Source organism: Lissotriton helveticus, chromosome 2_1 (assembly GCF_964261635.1).
Source record: "Lissotriton helveticus chromosome 2_1, aLisHel1.1, whole genome shotgun sequence".
Lineage (NCBI taxonomy): Eukaryota > Metazoa > Chordata > Amphibia > Caudata > Salamandridae > Lissotriton > Lissotriton helveticus.
Window position 1 is genome coordinate 46,754,056 of NC_136059.1, and position 23,970 is coordinate 46,778,025.

Consider the following 23,970-nt stretch of genomic DNA (forward strand, 5'->3'; position numbering starts at 1 on the left):
ACACTTACATCGAAACAGGTTGTATCCGGTCCCCACACAAAGGACGTATTACCCCTCCCAGGTAGCCTGAATGACAAGACTGGGATGAAAGGGGAAACAGCCCTTCAAGCAGGTTTTTTGAAGTCACCCCCACTTCAAAGGCACATTTGGGTATAAGCACCGGGACTAAGACCCTACCAAGATAGTAAACAACTGGACCGGTGACTAACTCTGCTTGGAGCAAGGACTGTTGTGCTACAAGGATTGCCACTCTGCTTGACTGACTGTTCTAAGTTACTGATTCATTGCCATGCTGAGGTGCACCGCTGCCTGCTGATCTCTGCCCTTCTGAGAACAAGGACTGAACACATCTCACTTGAACCCAGGGTAACTCCAAGGACTTGCTGGCTTGCCTCCTCTTTTATGAAGTCTCTGGGTCATAAAAAGCTACTTGCAATTCTGCTGGTGCTGCTGGACTCTGTCATTTGTGAGTCCTACCCTTGCCTTAGGTGCCCCCTTCGGTCCTGGTCCCCAGAAATGGGTTTTACAGCTTGTCCTACATTGATGTCGACGCAGGAGTGGCTGTGTGCCAATCGGACCCGACGCATTGCGGCTGGATGCCCATGTAGTAGCTGCTCAACAACTATGACTCTACAGCCAGCCGGCTCCAAGCCGACAGACAGCACAACTCGACATTGTGCCTGCATCGTAAAGGGATTCGATGCCAAAGATTCAATGACTGTATGGATCTGCTCCAACTCTCGCCTACTTCTGTGAGATTGTAGCAGTGCCTACTTGACTCCTCATCTTGCGTCCTCGACATCAATGTTTTACTTGATCCAAAGCAGTCTGAACTTTGGCTTCATCCTGGTCTATTGCGACCTTATGTAACCTTTTAGTGCTATGGACTTCTGAGCATTATTTTTGGTGTATTCTTTAAAAATTCATGGCTTTGGTTCTAATTTAAGATTTTTTGTTGTTTTGGACTTGATTTACTCACAAAATTATCTATTTTTCTAAACCTGTGTGGAGTGTTTTGTAGTGTTGTCATTCTGTTACAGTATGTGTGTGTTGCACCTATACTTTACAAATTGCCTCCTGCTCTGTGCCAAGCTACCAGAGGGTGAGCACAGGCTAATTTAAAGTGTGTATCTAGCTTACCCTAACTAGGATTATAATTCCTACCTGGATAGGGTACATACCTCTGCCAACTAGAGACCCAATTTTTAACAAAGATCACTCTGATAGAATGGGATTAACTCTTGTCCACACTGATCACTCTGAACATAACATTGAAGATGTCTTCCAGGCTGGACATTAGAGCTGACTCATCTTGTTCACTATGGACTGAGTCACAAAGTTATCTTACACTTTTGAGCAAGTTTAGTACTTTTTGGCTATTCACAAAAGCCAAGCGTGAAGTACCTCAAATTCGCAATTCTCCACTCTGTGAAAAAGGAAGTGGGGCTAAATTAATGAGTTAAAGATAATACTGCCAAAGTTGTAACACGTTCAGTGCCCCATATAGCCAGCTGCTGGTACTAGAACACCATTCCATAGAAAATATTCAAGGTAGGGACTTTAAATAAAACCCCTTTGGAAATAATGTTAAGGTAAAATGCTTGAAATAGTTACGAGTGTAAATAAATGTAATGTAATGCTAAAAACATATATAAATAGTACATATTTAGAATTTAATTTTAAAACATTGTGACACCTATTTTGAATGTAAACATGAAGGTAGCAACAATTTTTTTAAATATAAATAAATTACTTATAATTAATTGTAAGGATCACTTCGGGCCCATTAGGATGGCAGGCGGATCAACACCGCCGTTATGGCGGTGGCTATCCGCCTGCCATTCTCCACATCCCGCCTAACATTTCCCCCTGCTATATTACGATGGCCGTGGGGACCCAGATGGACGGAAAGACCATCTGCCTGTTTTACGCCGGTAGGCAAACCGCACGATTGCCTACCGGACGGAAAAGGCCAGCAATATGGTGGCAATGCCTTGCATATTAGGATGATGGCGGTAAATTGCCTTTCCATGGCAGAGACTCCACCATGGGAAGGCATGCAGTATTTTCTTTAGGGGCCTGTTGCGGGCCCCCAGGGGTAGGGGTGTGGGTGGCTGCACTTGGGGGGTACCCATGGTACCCCCGACATGTGCATGCACAAAGTGGCAGGCACCGCACTGTGCCTGTCACGTTGTGCATGCAAATGCACCACATGCAGTTTTTACATTGTGGCGGGTGCTGCTTGCAGCACCGCCGCCCCAATGTCAAATATGTGTGATGCGCCCAGCAGTGTGGCGGGCCATTATAATCAGCTCAGCGGGACCGCCACACCCCTGGCGGTCGCCCCATATCCCATTAGTCCGCCCGCCATTGTAATGATGCCCTTAGATATTTTAGTATATTATTTTTATGGGGAAGTAATTTAAATTTAAGAAAAATTATTTAAGTTTCATTTTATATATGTAGATTAATTAAAAATAGTAATAGTGCTGTAGCATTTTTTTCCTTCAGCCTACATTTTAAAATAAATATATAAAATATTTTTTCTAGCTAAATAAGCTTTTCTATTTTCCCAATACTTTACCATATGGAGATCTTCACCCAACTGCAAAGTCTCCCTATGGTAATTTATAGAGAATTGTTGGGGATAGCCAATAGAACTTACTCAAAAGTGTAAACTTACTCAAAAGTGTAGGTTACCTTTGTGAAACAGTCCCTAAGTGGATATCTTTTTCCTGCTGACCGCTGTTTAAGTAGAGGTATACAGGTCTTCAATGCTGATCCCTGCCCAGTTAGGGAGAATAGAACATGTCCATGCAGATCACTGCTCTGGTAAATGTATAGAGTACGTCATTGTGAATCACAACGAAGGGAAGAGGATAGAGTTTGGCCGAGCAGAGTTCAGTGAAGGTAGAAAGATAAAGCTCGTTCATGCCAATCACTCCAAATCTAAAGTGTAATATGGTCCTTGCTGCAGTTTGTCTGTGATGATCACCCCTAAGATTTGAAGGGAGAGGTCATTCATACTGACTATCATGAAGGTAAAGGGGGATCAGTTGCTCATTCTAATGACTATGGAGGTAAGAGTAACAGCTCATTCTTGCTGATCATGCTAAAGTTAAGATGGGAGGGCATGCCTGTGATGATCACCCTTAGAATATGAGAGACAAGGTCATCCATGCCATGCACCCCTTTTACATGGTGCCATTTTGTCTGCTTTCAGTGTACCATCGATCCAAACACACTGCAGCCCGGGGATGATCTGAGCCCCAATGTCATCCAGTTCTGCCGGCGGATCGGTAGCAAGGCCACACGAGTGTCAGAGGTGGTGAAAACCAAGGACCCAGCAATCTACAGGGCCATCCAGGAGGGCTTGGACCGGGTGAACCAGAGGGCAGCTTCCAACGCTCAAAGGGTGCAGAAATGGGCCATACTGGAAAAGGATTTCTCTCTTCACGGAGGAGAGCTAGGTTAGTGCCCTCATGATGGTAAAGTGGTCAATCTAGGGATACACTATTGAAAAAGGAGTGATTAGCTTTAGGACTCACCATTGTTTTTTGGGTGTTGTCATCATCGAGAGTATTTTACATTAATATCAAAGAGTTAGAACTCAGGGAAAGTTACATGATGGTGGATCATTTACTTATTGAGCAGTTGTCCACAAACAGATGCAACACAGCTTGTTTGATGACTACCCATCAATGAATCAATCAACTAAGATGTATAAAGCATGGCTAATCACCTGATAGCATATCCAGGCGCTTGCAGGTCCTGGAGGCTTTTTCGAACACCCAGGTCTCGAGGGTCATTCTGAATTCTGGAAGTGAGGTGATGGTCTGGAGTTGGGTGGGGAGGCTGTTCCGGTCTTTGCTGCAATGTGGGAGAAGGATAGTCCTCCACTTCTGCTTCAGTAGTTGCGGGAAGTATGGGCAAGTGAAAGGGAGGCAGATTTGTAGTCTTCTCAATGATTGGTGGAAGTTCAGGCGGTGGTAAATGTATGTATGGGTCAGCAGCTTGAACTGCCCTTTCTTCTGTACGGGGAGCCAGTCGAGTTGCCTTAGGTGGGGTGTGATGTGGGTTCGTCGAGGAAAGCCAAGGATGAGTCTATTTGCGGCATTCTGTATGGTCTGAAGAGAGAACATCCTTTACAACGCAACCATTACATGGCACTACACTTACAACGCAGTCATTACATCGCAACATCTTTTACAATGGATGTCACTACAACGCAGGCCTTACAACGCATACCATTACAACCCATGACACTACGACACATGTCACTACAAAGCAGGCATTACAACGCATACCATTACAACTCATACCATTACAATGCATAGTACCCCTACACTATCCAAAACTTACCCTACTGTTGAACCCCTTGGAGTTAGAATAGTAATTTTTACCCCTACACTATAATAATAATAATAATATTAATCCACTTTTATAAAGCGCGAACAATCACCTGTAAGGGTCTCCAGGCGCTGGGGGCCACCAGGAAGATTACCCAAGCTATTGCCCAGACTCACATGGTGCTGGGGTAATCTGCCGCCGGCGCCGGCAATCAAACTGTGATCCCCAGATTCCAGCGTCAGTCACCCTGGCCGTGGCGCCACACACTATCCAACACTTACCTAATGTTGCACCCCCTGGCGTTAGAATAGTAATTTCTACCCCTGCACTATCCAACACTTACCCTATTGTTGCACCCCCTGGAGTTAGAAGAGTAATTTGTACCCCTATACTATCCAATACTTACCTTAAATGCAATTTAATGGAATGCGTTGTAAAGGTAGTTTCTAAAAATGCGATGTAGGGTCATGCAATGTAATGGAGTGCGTTGTAAAGGATATTGCGATGTAAAAACTGCATTGTAAAAAGCATGCGTTGTAACATCATACATTCAGTCTGAAATCTCTGTAGGAGGTGTGTGTTGATTGCTACATAGAGGGTGTTACAATAGTCCAGGTGGCTGGTGATGGGGGCCTGTGTCAAGGGGTGTGTCATATATCGGGGTGGGCATTTGAAGATCTTACATAGCATAAGCACAGTGAGGAAGCAGGCGGAAGAGATGACAGTGAGTGAGAAAGCAGGCAGATGAGACTGCGTTGATCTGTAATTTCATTGTAAGCTTGTTGTTAATATTGATTCTAAGGTTTCTGGTGTGGTCGGAGGTAGTGGGTGTGGGTTGTTGGTCTGATGGCACCAGGTGTTGTTCCATGTGTTGGTGCTGTTGACAAAGATCAGTACTTATGTCTTGTCTGTGTTCAGCTGCAGACCGTTGTTCTCCATCCAGTCGGCAATCTTTGTCATGCATCTTTGGTGTTGGGGTCAACGGTGAGCGAAAGGATGAGTTAGGTGTCATCTGCATAGGAAATTATGTTGTGTCCTTGGAATTTTACAATGTCGGCCAGTGAGGTCATATATGCAATGAAGTGTGTGTGGCTAAGCCCGGAGGGACACTGCAGTTGTCCTCCTTGGGTTCAGAGGTGAAAGGTGAGAAGTGGATTCTCTGGGGTCTTCCGGTGAGGAAGGAGGTGATCCATCAGAACGCGTCCCCTTGGATGCTCATTTGGTGGAGTCTTTCGATCAGCTTGTGGTGGGATACAGTGTCCAAGGCTGCTGAGAGGTCAGGGAGGATCAAAGCTGTTGTTTCTCTTAAGGAGAGGTGGGTTGAGATGTCGTTGGTTGCTGCAATCAGGGAGGTTTCGGTGCTGTGATTGCTGCATAAGCCAGATTGGGAGGCGTTGAGTAACTGGTTCTGCTCCAGGTGTGTCATGAGTTGATTGTTGATAATCTTTTCAAGTACCTTCGCTGGAAATGGAGGCAGGGAGATTGACTGGTAGTTTTTGAGTTTACTGGGGTCTGCGAAGTTTTTTTTGAGTAGTGGTCTGACTTTGGCATGTTTCCAGGCATCAGGAAATGTTGCGGTGGTGATAGAGGTGTTGAGTAGGGTGGGGAGTTCCTGGCCGATCCTTTGGTTTCTGAGGTTGAAAATATGGTGCAGGCATGGGTCTGTGGGGGCTGCCAAATGGATTGATTTCATGGTGGAGGTGATGTCCTGGATGGAAAGGATGTTCCATGTGGTTAGTGTGTCGTTCGTGTTGACTATGGTGGTGGCATATCCATTGAGGAAGTCTGTAGGTGTGGGTTGGGATTCGAAGTTTCTGTATATGGCTGCGATCTTGTTGTGGAAGAAGTGGGTGAGGTTCTTGCACATCTCCTGTATGGTGTTGTTTTCAATGGTAGTCAGGGTGGAGAATTCCATAACCCTTTCCGTTCCGAGCACTACCTCACTGTTGCTACGCACGTCCGTTGGCCGATGCAGCCCCGCCCACTCATTAATTGTCCTGCACTGTGGGAGAATTTGCGCCACGGTTAAGCAGTTAACGATGTTGAAAAGTTCCTTGATGTTGTTAGTGCTGGTTTCCATACAGGGCTGTCTCCTGTGTTGATCTCAGCAGGCAGTCGTGGAGATTGACGGAAGTCTTAAAGGCTGCCCTGTGGGAGGTGTCCGTGCTGGTGCGCCATCTCCAATCTAACTGTTTGCTGCCCCTGTTTCGCTATTCTGTGTTCTTGGGTGTACCAGCTGACCTTTTTGGAGGGTTTTCTATAGATGTTGCTCTTGATGGGGCCGATGCTGTCTGCACAATTGGTGAGCCAGGTTATGAGGTTTTAAACTCCATGTTCGAGGTTGGTGGTGGTAGGAGGGTTGAAGGTGTTGAGGACGTTTGTCCAGCTGGTCTCTGAGATGTTTTTCCTCCTCCGATGGGGGGCGTTGGTCATGTTGAGGATGGCAATGCTGGGGTTGGAGATGCTGAAGTGGATTATAAATCGATCAGTCCATGTAAGTTTTGTTAATTTTTTTTTTTTTTTTTGTCCTCATAAATGCCACCAGAAATTGTCAACTCTAGATGGGCTTTTCTCCTGGCCTCTGACACGGGCTAACTATTCCCGCCCTGGCTCCCGTGTATAGCCAACGGAGATCACCCAGAGGTAGGTCGTTTCCTTGTCCCACTCCCATTCGTGATGTATCGAGACATTTAGGAGGACAGGACCACAAGACCTCTGGCATAATCATTGGACATTTTGGATACCTTGTCCGTTATCTCTCAGACCATGCAGTTAATTGGGACCATATTTTAACAGCACTTTCTCCTCCACACAATAGGTCTAAACGACGAACTAGTTAGTCGTTTAGTCCATGTAAGTTTTGTGACATGGCTGTATTTGACGCGGTTGCGGTAGGTGTCCTGCTGTGTTTGTAGGTTCTGCGTCAATCCGAGTCTGCTCATACTGTCGAGGAGGTGTGAGGTGTTTTTATCATTTGGGTAGTTGATGTGGAAACTTAGGTCGCGGAGGAAGATGTAATCCTTGGATTCGAAGGCTAGGGGTGCAATGAAGTCTGCAATGGTGTTGCTGAAGCTGAAGCATGGGCCTGGGGGTCAGTATGAGAGGTTGCCTCTGATGGTTGTCTTATTTACTGTGTGGAGCTTGAAGTTGAGATGTTCCATGTGGCTGGTGGTGATGGTGGTACACTGTATAGTCTCTTTGTGGAGAATCACCGTTCCTGTTCCCAGCTTGTTGGTGTAGTCCTGGTGAGGGATTTTATATCTGCCGGGGATTGCTGTGGCAATGTCTGGGACAGATGTGGGGTTGAGCCAGGTCTCAGTGAGGAAGATGATGTCAGGTGCGAGGGTGGCGATGAGGTCCCTCATTCTTTGGAATGCTTGCATAGTGAGCGTATTTTGAGAAGGGTGCATGCAAGTTGTTTTGCTCAGGTGGTGTCTGTAGTGTGTGTTTGGTGGGGCTGGTCAGTGGGCTGGTGTGTGTGCAGTGGCAGTGGGTGCAGGTAAAAGGTCCTACTGTGGAAAGTGGGTCAGCGTGGTGGCAGTGTTTGCTGCGGCATCCGGTGTTGAGGGTGTAAAGCTCAGCGATGGTGGATCTTCTGGGGTCCATGAGGGCCAGAGATTGTGGCGCTGGGTGTCATCCAGACACGTACCAGCGTAGATGGTCTTGCCTTTGAGGCGCCATTGCCGCACCCGCTATGCATGTCTGCTGCAGCCTGCATTAAGTAGGTCCTCGGGTGGGCGGGAAGAACAGTGAATGTGAAAACCTCAGCTGCAATGAGGCAGGCATAAGGTGTTGATGCATTTGCGAAAGACACACAATTGATGGACGGAATGCAGAACAAATCAAAACATTCACCCCCAGTCTAGATATCTGGGTTAAATCCATCATTCTTTTGATCACCATGCCACCCCAGTTTAGACCTGACCATATGCAAATCAGTCTTGACCCTGTGTCTCATGGGAACAGTCCAGCCCAAACTGCCAAGCCAGGTCCTTCCTGGACTGGAAACAAGCATCCTAGAACCGGTTTCGGGGTTTCACCCCCCTTCAGCCAGAATAGCTTGATTCCAGTGGCACAGTGAGCCCAGGGCCCACGTCTGGGCATACCTGGCGCACTTAGGGCGAGAAAGCAAAAGACACACAATTGATGGACGGAATGCAGAACAAATCAAAACATTCACCCCCACTTAAGAGATCTGGGTTAAATCCATCATTCTTTTGCTCACCATGCCACCCCAGTTTAGACCTGACCATATGCAAATCAGTCTTGACCCTGTGTCTCATGGAACAGTCCAGCCCAAACAGCCAAGCCAGGTCCTCCCTGGACCGTAAAACAGCATCCTAGGACCGGTTTCGGAGTTTCACCCCTCTTCAGCCAGGATAGCTTGATTCCAGTGGCACAGTGAGCCCAGGACCCACGTCTGGGCATACCTGGCGCACTTAGGGCGAGAGAGCAAAAGGCACACAATTGATGGACGGAATGCAGAACAAATCAAAACATTCACCCCCAGTCTAGAGATCTGGGTTAAATCCATCATTCTTTTGATCACCATGCCACCCCAGTTTAGACCTGACCATATGCAAATCAGTCTTGACCCTGTGTCTCATGTGAACAGTCCAGCCCAAACTGCCAAGCCAGGTCCTCCCTGGACTGGAAACAAGCATCCTAGGACCGGTTTCGGAGTTTCACCCCTCTTCAGCCAGGATAGCTTGATTCCAGTGGCACAGTGAGCCCAGGACCCACGTCTGGGCATACCTGGCGCGCTTAGGGCGAGAAAGCCAAAGACACACAATTGATGGACGGAATGCAGAACAAATCAAAACATTCACGCCCAGTCTAGATTTTCTGGGTTAAATCCATCATTCTTTTGATCACCATGCTACCCCAGTTTAGACCTGACCATATGCTGATCAATCTTGACCCTGTGTCTCATGGGAACAGACCAGCCCAAACTGCCAAGCCAGGTCCTCCCTGGACTGGAAACAAGCATCCTAGGACCGGTTTCGGAGTTTCACCCCTCTTCAGCCAGGATAGCTTGATTCCAGTGGCACAGTGAGCCCAGGACCCACGTCTGGGCAAACCTGGCGCACTTAGGGCGAGAAAGCAAAAGACACATAATTAATGGACGGAATGCAGAACAAATCAAAACATTCACGCCCAGTCTAGAGATCTGGGTTAAATCCATCATTCTTTTGATCACCATGCCACCCCAGTTTAGACCTGACTATATGCAAATCAGTCTTGACCCTGTGTCTCATGGGAACAGTCCAGCCCAAACTGCCAAGCCAGGTCCTCCCTGTACTGGAAACAAACATCCTAGGACCGGTTTCGGACTTTCACCCCTCTTCAGCCAGGATAGCTTGATTACAGTGGCACAGTGAGCCCAGGACCCACGTCTGGGCATACCTGGCGCACTTAGGGCGAGAAAGCAAAAGACACAAATTGATGGACGGAATGCAGAACAAATCAAAACATTCACCCCCAGTCTACAGATCTGGGTTAAATCCATTATTCTTTTGATCACCATGCCACCCCAGTTTAGACCTGACCACATGCAAATCAGTCTTGACCCTGTGTCTCATGGGAACAGTCCAGCCCAAACTGCCAAGCCAGGTCCTTCCTGGACTGGAAACAAGCATCCTAGAACCGGTTTCGGGGTTTCACCCCCCTTCAGCCAGAATAGCTTGATTCCAGTGGCACAGTGAGCCCAGGGCCCACGTCTGGGCATACCTGGCGCACTTAGGGCGAGAAAGCAAAAGACACACAATTGATGGACGGAATGCAGAACAAATCAAAACATTCACCCCCACTTAAGAGATCTGGGTTAAATCCATCATTCTTTTGATCACCATGCCACCTCAGTTTAGACCTGACCATATGCAAATCAGTCTTGACCCTGTTTCCCATGGGAACAGTCCAGCCGGAACTGCCAAGCCAGGTCCTCCCTGGACCGGAAACAAGCATCCTAGAACCGGTTTCTGGGTTTCACCCCACTTCAGCTAGGATTGCTTGATTCCAGTGGCTCAATGGGCCCAGGACCAACGTCTGGGCATACCTGGCGCACTTAGGGCGAGAAAGCAAAAGACACACAATTGATGGACGAAATGCAGAATAAATCAAATCATTCACCCCCCCAGTCAAGAGATCTTGGTTAAATCCATCATTCATTTGCTCACCGTGCCACCCAAGTTTAGACGTGACCATATGCAAATCAGTCTTGACCCTGCGCCTCATGGGCATTTGCGTCCTAGAAGTGGCGCAGTGAAATGTCATAGATTTCACTGCATCACTTCTACGTGGCTCACTTGCATGGGAAACGCCTCCCCCTAATACATTATACCTGACGCAGGTACAATGTAGCGCAGGGGTTTACAAAGTGATGCATCTGCTTAGATGCGTCACTTTGTAAATAGGGCGCAACAGGGGGCATGTTTTACGCCGCTGATGCATCACAAAAAGTGACATAACGGAAGCGCAAAACTGTTATAATGTCTCATAAATGAGGCCCACAGTACTTTATTTTTGCTTTAGTTTCAACATAAGGTCCCAACTTTTCCTCAGTTATCATCCAGTTTGTTTGTTGTGTGACTGACATGGTCACATAGGAGGAAAAAGATTTGTTCATCTTTGCTGTCGAGCTGTTGTATGTGCAATATCTTGTTTATTGCGTTTAATCTTATAGAATTATACAGCAGGAAATGTTTCATATCCTCCCTAGCTCCACACAAGCATCCACCTCCTGCTAGACCACAGAACCTCCTCTCCCTGTGATAGGATAGCAAGATTAGGTATTAGCAGCAGTGGTGCGTCCCTTAGGGCACTGGGACGTTGCCCCATGCATATTTTGCCTCCCTGTATGATGCCTCCCCTAAATATGCATTAATTAAGTCTTACAGCAGCAGTCAGCCTTCAGCCGAGCCGAGCGGCTGAGGCGGGTCCTTAGTCACTGCAGGCATGAGGGGGTAGGGCTTCTCATTTGTCGTTGTCATAGTTAGCAGCTTGGGCCCAAGTGCGCATGTCAGGTTGGATAGCAGCCTTTTGCCAGCCAGTCCGACATGTGCACTAGAGGCATCTCCACCTACACATTTGTGAGCTGGGGGTGACTCAAATTTGCATTCCTCGGCTCAGAAATGAGCGGTGAGGCCGCCTCCCCCAGCTAATCCTGGCGCTGTTGTAACAGTAGTAGTAGCACCAGGTTTGGCTTAGTCGAAGTGAGGTCCTTGCCTGTGTGTTCACATGAGGCAGCGCGGATGGCTGAAGGCCTCATTCTCTGTCCAACCACTTGAGTAACACGAAGAGAGACGTTTTGGCTGGCTACAACAGTGGCATGGGAGCGATGCTCGCACTGCCTTGTTGTGCCGCCCGTCCACCTCACCTGGAGTCGAACTTGGTGCTTTCTGAAAAGGTGCCGTGGTGGTATTGTGCAAAGTCTCCAACTGCGACCTTGAGGGGAGAGACATCAGGCTTGTAGCGGCGCTCCACATGCATGTGTTCCGGAGCGGCGCTCCACGTGCACGTGGTCTAGAGCACCATCGTTAAAAGGTAAATGGGAAAAAATAAGTGCAGGTACTCATTAAATTGAGCTAGGGGCGTGGCTAGTGGGCGCGAATAGAGGCGGAGCGAGACATGATGATACAAAAACACGTCTATTGAGTTTTCTTTTTGCCCTTGCATTTTCTGGAAGGTGGTCTCAAACCTTCCACATGTGCAGATTAACAGCTAAAACCCTGAATGTGTCAAGCCATCAACAGTACTTTTAGCACTTTCAGGCTAATAATCAATGGGCTCTAGGGCAAGAGAGACTCTGCCACTTACACGGTTGCAGTACAGAACAAAGCATGTGAGAAATGTGTCAATCTAGACAAAATGTGTTAACTCATTACACAAAATGAAGGCCAAACGCCAAAGGCTCATGTTTCCTTGTTTTGTGATATTTGCAGCTTCTTAATATATTAATTCTAATGTTCCTACTTGCTTTCATTTGGCGCAATCCTTATATATTCAAGAGTGCACACACAAACAAGCATTTCTCGCATTTATTTTTAAATACCTCCTGATTCTGTTTCGCTCAAATATACACTATCTGTTTCACATCTCAAACCTCCTGATCCCTTCCACACTCACCTCTCTCCAGTTTGTAGCTAATTCTGTCCCACTCTCTTTCCCCTTTTTGTGTCCTATCGTTCTCTCTACCATCACTCTTTCTATTTCTAATCTGCTGTCTCCACGCCTCTCTACCTCTTTTTGTAACCTGTCTGTATCTCTTACATATCTCTTTCTGCACTTACCCCTTCGGCCTCTCTGTATTTCCGTACTTTAAACTCTCTGCTCCTTCCCCCTCACTCTTCACCTTCACTCACCCCCATTTTCCCTCCTCTCCCCTTGGCAGAAAGTCCCATGGCCAGAGAGCTTGCATTGGCAGACAGTGAGCACTGCAGGGTCCCGAGCATATGCAGAGTCCAGCAGCAGGGTTGAGGTCAGGGGAAGAGCATTACTGGCCTCCAAAGGAAAAGTCAGTTGACATCCTCCCACCTCACCTGGGCACCAGGGAGCCCACCACCTCATCCCTGCCCATCATGGACTCAATGTCCCAGCAGGCGGGTAGGGTGGGGCGGGGGAGGATTTGCATGGGCAATTGAGAGAGGAGAAAGACAATCATACTCCATTGGGAAGCCAATGGGTGAAAATGGCTCTTTGTACCTGTGTTCCTCCATGGCAAACACTAACAAGACAACCCACCATGCCGCTTCCAATTGGCTGTTCAGGCCCCATCAGGTAGCTTACCAGTTGCCACAACTGAATAATACAGACTGACGGCAACGGCCAACATACTGCCAAAAAATCGTCACTCCGCTGGCCCTCTGGCACCATCCACCTTACCATTCAGAACCTGAGTACCGAGTAGGCTACTTCCATACTCCAACTCCACTGGGGGCCTCAAAATTCTTTGTGGGCATGGTTCGACTCGTGTGTACCTTGAATATATGACATTACATCGTGGTCTTCACACCGTGATATGTTTAAAACACAGGCATTACAACACAAGTCGTTACAACGAATCGCGCTGGAGGACCCTGGACTTAGGAATAGTATGATTTACTATTCCAACTCCAGCTTACATAACAGTAGGAAAGGTGTTGGAATAGTAAATCATACTATTCCTTAGTGTATAGCACCATCCAGCGCAAGTTGTTGTAACGACTTACTTTGTAATGTCTGCGTTGTAAACGTATCACGCTGTCCAGACCGCAAAGTAACGGATGTCTCCCGTGTACTTCAGCTGTATTTTTCCATTTCTTTCTGTCCCCGAGGTTTTCTGCTCCCTTCTTCCACACCACCGCACCTCTGATCATTTTATCAACCACTCAGGCGCTGCTGTCCCAGCTTCTCCCCCAGCACTGTTCTTCCCACTCCAACTTGCTTTCCCCTCAGCCCCCCTCCCTCTGCATCAGGCCATGTCATGCAGCACCGGGTGCTGGAGAGGCCCTCTCTCCTTGCGTTCTTTTCTCCTCATCTGCGCCCACATTCCAACTGCACTTGCTGTCTCCCTCCACCTCTATTTTCTTCTCTTGCAGCCGTCTTCATGGTTCTTCCTATCGGGTGACTACTATGCTCCTCCAGTGTTTTTCTTCTGCCCCCCGTTCTTTCTTCCAGCACATACTTTTTCTGCCCATATATTCCACTCCTGCACCATCCTTCATTTATTTTATTGCACCCCTTCTCTCTCTCTTTCCTTTTTCTAGAATAACTTTAAGGCCGCATTTTGTAGTTTCTAAGGGGGTCATTATGATGGTGGGCAGATGTGGTGATCCACCCGCCATCGCAACATGATTTACCCCCGCCATATTATCATGGGAGGGGTGCTGCGGCAAACGGAAAAGTCTGTTTGCCGCTTTTCTACCAGTCGGCAATTGTTCCGATTGCCGGCCGGCTGGGAGCCGGGGCATATCATGGTGGGGATGTCTTCCAGGCACCGCCAACCATATTATGTTGATGGGTTGACAAGGCCTTTCTATGGCGGCGATGCTGCCATGGAAATGCTGGCGGGAATTTCTTTGGGGGGTGGTTGTGGGCCCCAGGCGGGGTGGGGGCGTGAGGGGCTGCACTTGGGTGGTACCTATAGTACGCCCCCTTCATTGCCATGCACAAGGTGGTAGGCACTGCGCAGAGTTTCTGTAAGAACTCAACGTAAAAAATAGTCATTAAATCTTACAGAAACTTTCTGGAATACCTTAATGCAAAACATAGTCATTAAATCTGACAGGTATTTCCATAAGAACTCAATGCAAAACATAGTCTCCAAATCTTACAAGTATTCCCATATTCTACTGACATTCCTATGCTCTAAAGAATATTTTTCCTTATTGATCAAAAGATCACCATACACATCGGTTTCACTACATGTTACGCCTTCCACAATCAACGCGTGATTATTAAGTACACACCCCACCAATCATTTCAGGAACATCTCAGAAGCACATTGCTACTGCCCACCACTCCTTGACATCTCACCCTTTACATAAAGAAACACGGCCCAAAATTCCATACCGCTCCAGCATCCACACGTACAGCATTTCTGAAACCTCAATACCTTTCCCTGGATCAGGCCAGTTTATTAATCGCTCACAAACCATCTTGCCTTTCTTGAGGAGTACACAATCACCCGCCATTACAGAGTGTTTACTATATATCCAGCTCGTGTGCTCCATAGCACATTTCTTTTTCCCTTTATAATTCTTCACAGTGTCCCTTAACTTGTGGAAATCAACCTCAAACTCACTTCCATTCTTATTCTTTAACCAACATGGCAGAAGCTTACACCTGGTTTACGTCCTCTAAGCAACTCAAAAGAACTCATTAAGTCACTGAATTAGGTTCACTTCTGTATGCAAGCCCACATACCTTGCAGCGCTTTCCGTTCAAAGTGGCACAGTTTGGTCCTCAGCTTGGGTGTTCGTCCAGTTGCCTGGTGTATATATGGTTGGCTGATTCTAGTTATCTCTAAGTCCCTTGTTATGGGGTAAGACCTATACCAAGACATGTATCTTGAATGCGCCTCTGTTGGCCTGCCGCCCTGGTTGTGCCATCCAAGGAGGTAGCTCATCGATTTTGCCACAGATAGACCCTGGTGGGGCCTGTGTGCACAGGTTATTGTTACTCAGTTTGCCATTTAAAAAGCTATATGCCAAGGTTCTGCATGTCTCCTGCCATATCGGAGGTCTTTCTGGTGACAGGGTGCTGTGTTCGGAAGAGCTTGGGCAGGTGTTTGCGTGTGGTGCCTGCAAGAGTCGTGACTGACATCAGATGCTGTGTTCGGTACAATGGGCCCTGCTTCTTGCATTGGATCAGCATGAGGGGATGTAGAGAAAGGCTATTAAGTATTACTTCCCACAGGCAGAAAGGTAAAAGTATAGTATTTGGTATCAATGAGCTTGTATGGTGAATCCTCTCCAGTGGTGGGAGTGGGTTCGACATTACGGTGAGGGAAATACCATTTTGGAAAAATTTGGTATTTTGATGCTTATGGCTATGTGTGCTTATAGGTCTGTCTTCTTGTTGGAAATCAGGACCTGTTTGCAATGCTCCCCCACTTTTTTGTCCCATTTGATACCCCCTGGATGTTGTTTTTTAGACTCTGAGAGTGCCCTGGGCTCTGCTCTGGGCAGGGCCATTGCTATGTTGAAAACACCCACTGTTATGTTGAACACACTGGGAAAACACACACATGCATTAGGGTACACTATGTGTTAGGGTACACCTATGATTGGCATGACCTGAGCTAAAAGTCCCATGTAGATTACTGGGCAGGGGGATTAAAACTACCTTTAAGTCCCTAGTGAATAATAGGGCATGACAGTTTAGAGGCTATCAGCATTTGTTGCACTTGCATGTGTGCAATGCTGAGAGCCTGAGGTCCTTTTAGAGGCAGCCCGGTGTTGCCGCACTGATTTGAAATGTAAATTGTGCCCAATCTCGACTTTGTGATAAACTACAATAATTTGGCATTTTAGGTACCCCCATGGTTTCCCCTAGGTGTCAATCAAAAACAGGGGGAGAAGGAGAATTGGGCTAAGGTCACCCTCCTATGTGTTCAAAGTGTAGCAAAAAGGATCCATGGATGACGGATCAAAAGAACCTAGCCAAGGACATACGAGTGGTTCACCAATTGGGTGGAAACCAACCTCTGTTAGCCGAAAGGAAACATTTCTTTTCTTAAGTCCCCTCACTCACCCAGGGTTGCCCCTAGGTGACATGCTTCATCTTTGGGGCTATCCCAAGCATCTACTGCTTGGGGCGTGCTGCGACTTGCTGAGTTACATAGGAGCACTTATTTTGTGAGGATATGTGTAGTGCAGTGTAGGGGGAGTGGTGTAAGTGATATTTAAAAATTAACCTAACTAGTGAGCCAAAGTGTTATTCCTGCTCCCAGTTGGCAAGGATAAAAAGGGGTTAATGAAAGGGAAAAATAACTTTTATGTAATTATAATCCCTAGTATTGTGTCAAAATGTTTCGAGATATCCCCTAAACCTCTTCTTCAGGACAACAAAGGGACCAGCCCCTTGTGAACCACTCCGTGCAGGACCTATAGTTAAGTGAAAATAAAGATAATGAATGCACACCTATTGAGTGAGCATTTTGAAAAAATACATATGGTTGATTCCGAACATGTAGTATCTGTCATGGAGAAGGAAAAGCAAAATGCAAGTTAATATATACCCCCCTAGTTGTCCCAGGTGTGGGGTGTATTGTCATTATATAAGCAGGGCCCTTAAAAAATGTTTTATATGCCCTTTGGATAGGAAAATTGCCCATTTCACTTTCCTCATTGTAGTAAGGTGGCTCTCAAAATAGAGTTTGGTGCTAGGAGCACTGTGGAATGAGGAGCCGCACTATATTTGCACATTCAGGAACCCTAACGTCTCCTCTAGGTGTCCCAAGAGTTGGGCGGGGTCCTGTGACTATATGCAGGGGCCTTATAAAATATGTTTGAAATGCCCTCATTTTGGAGAAATTGTACATTGCAGTCTCTGCATTGTAGTTGCCTAACCGCATAGAATAGTTCATGAATGCATAAATATTGCTAGGAATTAAATAATATGGCGTTCAAAAACTTAGAAGAATTGTATTAATAAATCCAACAATATGAAATTGTTTAATGTATCCTAAAGTATACAGAAAAGACGTTATAAGACTTTCTTACCTGTAGGCCAACATTCTGCCTTCCTGTCCTCTTCCCTGACTGGTCAGAATCAACAGGATTAGCCAGGCTGCTTTGATGAAATGATAAGTGGCTCACTTAGGGAAAGGCTATCTTGTGGAGAGAGCTCTGTTACACAGGAATGCCAGAGCAGGGGGAGGGGCTGTTAAGCATAGAGCTTCAAAGGGGGAATAGGACAGGCAGGGAATACCGGGCTCATCTACCCTTCTGACCCAGCCAGGTGACAGGCTTAAATTGAGGCAGGAATCTGCAGACGGTAGGGGGAGGAGAGCTATGGAAATGACCCATACTGGAGGGTGACTTAACTAGTTCTTGCTCCTCTGCTGAGATTTCAGCCATACTGAATTTTGGAGGAATAGTGCTTTCTGGGAAAGCATTTTGCCACTCTTCAGAGGAAGTGGTCATGCTTTGGGGTGCTGCCCTTCACCTCATTGGACAGGAGTGCTTTCCTGCTTGACCCCAGATAACACTGAATAAATATGTGAGAGGGGCAGAGTTTCTCTGATCTGCTGCTTGAAACTAAGAGAAAAAGGCTTGCCAAGCTGGAAACGTGATTTGCACCATCAGGCCATGCATTCTGACTGACTGTGCCTGCTGCATTATCTGGAACTACAGCCCTTCGGTTATACCTTGCTTCAAGAGGAATAAAGAGTTGACTCCCTGCAGGCTACTGGTTAACAGAGCTCACCTGGACCATCACCACCAAGAATCCCCTGCCTGAAGTGTGTCCAGTGGATTTGTAAGGGTTTTGTCTTGGTGCATTATGGGAATTCTTGTCCCAAACTTTCAAGGACCATCTTGGAGCTTCCGTACCCGTGGGTTGTAATTTTGAAACTCTGGACCCTCAAGAGGAACTTCAGGAAGAGGTTCCAGAAGATTGGAGAAGTTCCAAAGGGGACCGACTCAACCGCGACAACCAAGCCGGACACCTTCAACAGCGAGCCGGCCTGATCTGCTGGTTCATCCCACTGAAAAGCTCCAGGAATCTCACTTTGAGGGAACAATTCTGACCAACGCATACCACGAGTGGTGTCTGAGCAGGGCTCCATTGGGGTTGACCTGAAACTTTGACTTTTTCACGGTCAAGCACAGCCAGATGTCCCAAAGTGGCAATATAGGTTTCTAAATGCTATATAGTGCTAAATCTTTAAACATATATATCTCTGGTTTCCTACATTGGTTGTTTGTTCATTTAGTGTCATTTTAAATATACACATTTTTTTATTGTTATAAATTGGTGTGGGATTTTAATTGTGAGTTGTGTCTTAACTATTGACTGATTTGCTGTTATTAAATGCTTTACATACCTGTCTCCTAAGTCATGCTGGCTGCCAACAGCTACCAAGGGTTGAGCTACGGAATACTTTATTGAGACCTATACTGAACCCTAAACCATGTTAGTGGCCTTATTGCAAGTGGTAAATGTATATTTATTACTAGTAATAATCCACTTACCAACACTCCTAATTCACAACTGGGTGCTAGGGGGACAGCTACATCTGTGCATTCATAATAGAAGCCCATAAATTTGCTACTCAAGAGAAACTGCTGACCTCTGACTCTGACAGTCCTTTCTGGGACATTTACGTGGGGGTGAAATTGGCACATGCATTCAATGGGGGGAGGGCCTTGGCACTACTAAAGAATGTGATCAGACAGAAAAAAATTGGGAACAGGCCTGTGCATGTCAAAGGTGGCCTTTTGAACTTATCATATCTTCAAAGGCAATAGTGGGTATATCTACTGGGGCTTTAGCCTCCCAAGCAGAGACACTTTTAAGGTTAGAACCATACTACGCAGGTTCAAAACTGGGACATTGACACAAGGAATCCTTTGGGTAGGAGGGACTGCAACTGGACTATCCGCTGACTTGTGATGGCTTGAGGCTTGTCGTGCTCCAGGAATGAGACGTGAGGAGTTTGAGGAGTGTGGGGAAGCTTGCTTCATAGGCTTAGTCTAGTTAATGAATGATTGAATGATTTGCGCTAGGCGGACACTAGGCACTACAGCACTTTTTTACTGTGATTTCCTCTGTACTGTAGGGTTATTTGCTGCTTAATGTCACTTTATGATATAGGCCACTGTCTAATCAAATTGAAAGCACTCTAGTCAGATCGCAGGACAAATCGTTATTGAATCGTATGCAGCTTATATTGATAGTATAACAAAGAAGCAAGACACTGTTATACTTTACTAGCTCCGGGTTATGTACTGGCACAACCACACTTATAGAGGCATAAAGGCTCTGCTCATGTTTCTTTTATGTTATTTTTACTTGTATTGTTTGGGAAAATATATTTTAATATTTGTATTTGTTATGCGGTGATTCTCGCTTCACATGTGTTCCAATGATTTTTATTAATCAAGTAAATAAACGATTGTTGCAGGTTTAAGACAAGCCAATTCGCCTATTAATAGCATCACATGAAGTGAGATTAGATGACTATTAACCCAATCATCCATATGTGAACGATGACCAGCGCTGTGCTGGTCATATACGAGTTGCACAGCCGTATAAACATAGTGTTCCAAATTATTCACTTTAGCCATAGTAGTTCCATTTTTAAATCCATTTTACACCCTTTCACATACTGTCTCATCCCCCCATGAGACTGTCTCATCCCCCCCATGTACTGTGCTCGTTTTGTGACCCCTTGTTACCAGCATACAACCCCCTATAGATCCTGTGTCCTCAAAAGTAATTCATTCCGTGCCTCAAACGTAAACTGAAAAAAACGTAAACTGAAAAAAAGTGCTCTTTAAATCCCCGCTAACTTTAACTTTCTCCCTCTTATACTCTCCCACCATTCTCTTGAACCGTTCAAGAGAATGGTGGGAGAGTATAAGAGGGAGAAAGTTAAAGTTAGCGGGGATTTAAAGAGCACTTTTTTTCAGTTTACGTTTTTTTCAGTTTACGTTTGAGGCACGGAATGAATTACTTTTGAGGACACAGGATCTATAGGGGGTTGTATGCTGGTAACAAGGGGTCACAAAACGAGCACAGTACATGGGGGGGATGAGACAGTATGTGAAAGGGTGTATTATACACACAGAATGGGTTGGGGAAGTAAATGGCAATGTTGAAATGTTGAAAATGTAATTTTTTTTAAAAACGATGGAAACATGTGAACATTTTTTACCGCAGATACCCCTGACGAAGCGCAAAGCTAAATGCATTGGGTGCGATGTTTGTACAATTCAGAGGACTCGAGATTCAGCACATGTTCATGTTTAAGCCTGGATAGGCAATCATGTAATATTTACACGCAGAAACTGAAATGAATTTCGTATCCCTGGCGTGACAATGAAGTTTGGATTAAGCTTGGAAATAAAATGGATTTAAAAATGGAACTACTATGGCTAAAGTGAATAATTTGGAACACTATGTTTATACGGCTGTGCAACTCGTATATGACCAGCACAGCGCTGGTCATCGTTCACATATGGATATTATCAGTGTGTATAAGGAGCGGAGCACACTCGAGTGCATGCACGCTAAACCAGATGAAATGTTACAGAATCAGACAAAAGATAAAAGAAGGGAGTGCTTCAGACAAATGTTTGATGTATCGTATTAACCCAATCATGCCATCACTAGAACTGACATCACATGGTTAATGACCTACACCAGAATTCAAGAAAGACTTTGGGACAACAAAATATAAATCCCATTATATCCTATGGGATTTAAATTTCGGTGGATGGGGTATCCGTCACCATTGTTATGGAGTAACCCGTCCGCCAAGATCTAAATCAGTTGATACAGACATCATTGCCTCAGAATAAGTTGTAGAGGCTAATCCAAATGAGATATGTTACTGTGCTTCATACACACGTGTGGGTTAGGGCAGTTACTAGATATTATTTATTATTTAACCATACAAGGTCTTTGGTTTGCTTTTGCCTTTTTGGAGTACCATTTGAGCTGTGTATCTTAGGGCCACCCACTCTGACCATTTCCAACCTTCCCATTACCAACATGCACCTCTTGGGATCCAGCTTCAGTGATCCTCACTTAAGTATTGAAATCCAATTGTTATCTGCATGTGCCCTTAAGAGCAGTGGGAGAGAAGAAACACATGGGAGAGAGCATGGAGAGAAAGAGGTAAGGGAAAGGGTAAAAATGGAGACGAGTGAGCAGAAGAGGGGGAGAAAAAAGGTGTGAAAAGAAAGAAGATGGACATAAGAAATAGGTGGAAAGAAAGAGCAATTGTAATGAGGAAGGAGAGGAAAGAAGGGGTGAGTGGAAAGGAGGCAGGGAGTGAAGTTGCAGGAATGAGAGTTTGTTAAAGGAATACAAAGGTTGCAAGAATAATAGAAAGGAAAGTAGAGAGTGGAAGAGGAGGGATGGAGAGAAGAGACAGAAGGTAAGGTTGTATAGAGAGAGAGTGAATGAAAGGTAAACACGATGATCCACAGAAACATAACTCAATAGCTGCTGCTGAGGTAGCTCTAACTTGCTCATTCCCTGTGAAAGTGGAATATTTGGATCTGAGCTGTACAGAACGGTAATTACTGCCTCAACCAGTGCGGATGGCAAGTAGACCACCCTGCATTGGTAGAAAATGATAGGGGTTCGCCAAATGTTCCTTGCCTAATTAATATTCACCGGAAAGCTTGCTTTGTTTCCCCCTGCATATGTTGCATCAAAAATTCCATTCCCATTTGCAATGCAGTTAATATGCAAACTGAACACCCTTGACTTGGGAATGGGGGTTAGTACATCTTGGCCCTTTATTCCTTGCTTTTGTATTGCTTTGCCTTTCTTTCCCTCCTTTGTTGACTCTGCTCTTCTCTTTCTCTTATTTTAGGCCCTACAATGAAAATGGTACGCCCATTTATATTAAAAAAGTATAAGAGCATCATTGGTGAGTTCTACAAGGTTGGAAGTTCCCTTCCAACAACGAAACAATGACCTGCACCCCAAAGAAGAGAAGACTTCAAACATAACCTGTGAGGACTTGTTGATCCCTGGGGGCTCAGAATTGTAAAATAGCATCTGTTGAAGGACATAACAGTGGTTCAATCGAACAGCAAGCGAAGGGGCAGACACTGGACTTCTTTGGTGATACAGGAGTTGATAAAAATGTCTCTTGTTTTAGTGGATTGCCCTCAAAAGTCAATAATTCTATTAATCTTTTTACCCAACTATGTGGCTGCTACATAAACATTGAAATCAGTATATTTGTGCTTGCATTCTGAGTATATGTCTCTGCATCCTGACATGGAATGTGTGCATGAGTCCCTCTAGTTAGCTTGTCAGCCAGGCTGGGCCTACATCTTCCTTCTTGTCCTTCATCCACTATTTATTTGTAGTGAAAGTATTTATACATGGTTAGCTTCTATTTCTACCTCGGCCTGATACTGTATCAAATGCTTGGTCTGCTTTCCCTATCAGGGATCTATATTTTCCACAGGATAATAGCCTTGTAGGAATAAATTGGATAGGGTAAAATATATATTTTTTTGGAATCTCTTATTTAAGTGGGTTGAGATTCAGGTGGTATGGTGCTCTCCAGGCTACTTGCCAGTAATTTCAGCATCTTTGAATGAACTTTTAAAGTAAAGCAAAGAGTCAGATGTGTAACCCTGGTAAGTGTAATCCTGGTATGCAGTTCAGCAGGTTTGAGGATGAGGGCAAATGGTTGCCTATGAACATTGAATTGAGTGTTGGAGGGACTAGACCTTTGTGGAGCACTAGTTTTATTAGGAACAAAGCCAGATTATGTCTCACTGTCAGCCTGTGCTGATGGCAGTGTCCTGAAGGCTAACCCCCATCCACAACAGACAGTGGCTCCAGTTAGTGCGCCAGTGTAGGAGGAGACAACCTATTGAGAGTGCTGAATCAATAGCACAGCCTAAAAACCCCAACAAACCCCTCTGTGCAAAATGTGTTCAGTCCCCCTTATCTTGGGCTCTTCACGTCCTCAAGCGTATGTTGTGATTTGACGGATGTATTATATGTTGTGTTCTAAGAGTTGAAGCACAAGGTGGAGGATCCCGGACAAACGTCAGAACAGATACGGGCAGCATGAGGCAAAAGAGAAGTTGTTACTGCTGAAAAAGGTACATCAAAGTGGCCACGGCCATGAAAACTCCTGGCAGCTCTCCAGTGTCCAGCAACAGTAAAGCATCTGGAAGGGCGAGATTTTGATCGATACCTTATCACTATTGATCTAAACCCCGATCTGGTCGACTGAACCTTTGTTGCCTGTCATTGAGGGAAGAAAGTGCATCTCTTACCAAGTTAGTTCACCCAATAAAGGACTCCGCTCCAAAAGATCACAAACAACTTCTAGCTTTCAAAAGTTTATTGTAAGGTTAGGATAAGCTGCAAATACAGGCATCTCAGAATGAGATTCACGAGATACACAGGTCCAACTACATACATGTGCTCTCT

General features: G+C 45.6%; 1 protein-coding gene across 1 annotated transcript in view; it reads left to right on the forward strand.

The window, feature by feature from the left end:
- LOC144817694 (long-chain-fatty-acid--CoA ligase ACSBG2-like) overlaps nucleotides 1-22,674 on the forward strand; it is a 366,066-nt gene extending 343,392 nt beyond the window's left edge. Inside the window, exons 13-14 of the mRNA XM_078674443.1 lie at nucleotides 3,224-3,470; nucleotides 22,382-22,674. Of these exons, the coding sequence (XP_078530569.1) occupies nucleotides 3,224-3,470; nucleotides 22,382-22,485 (351 nt within the window). The 3' untranslated portion in view covers nucleotides 22,486-22,674. The remainder of the gene's footprint in view (nucleotides 1-3,223; nucleotides 3,471-22,381) is intronic.
- The last annotated feature ends 1,296 nt before the right edge of the window (nucleotides 22,675-23,970 follow it).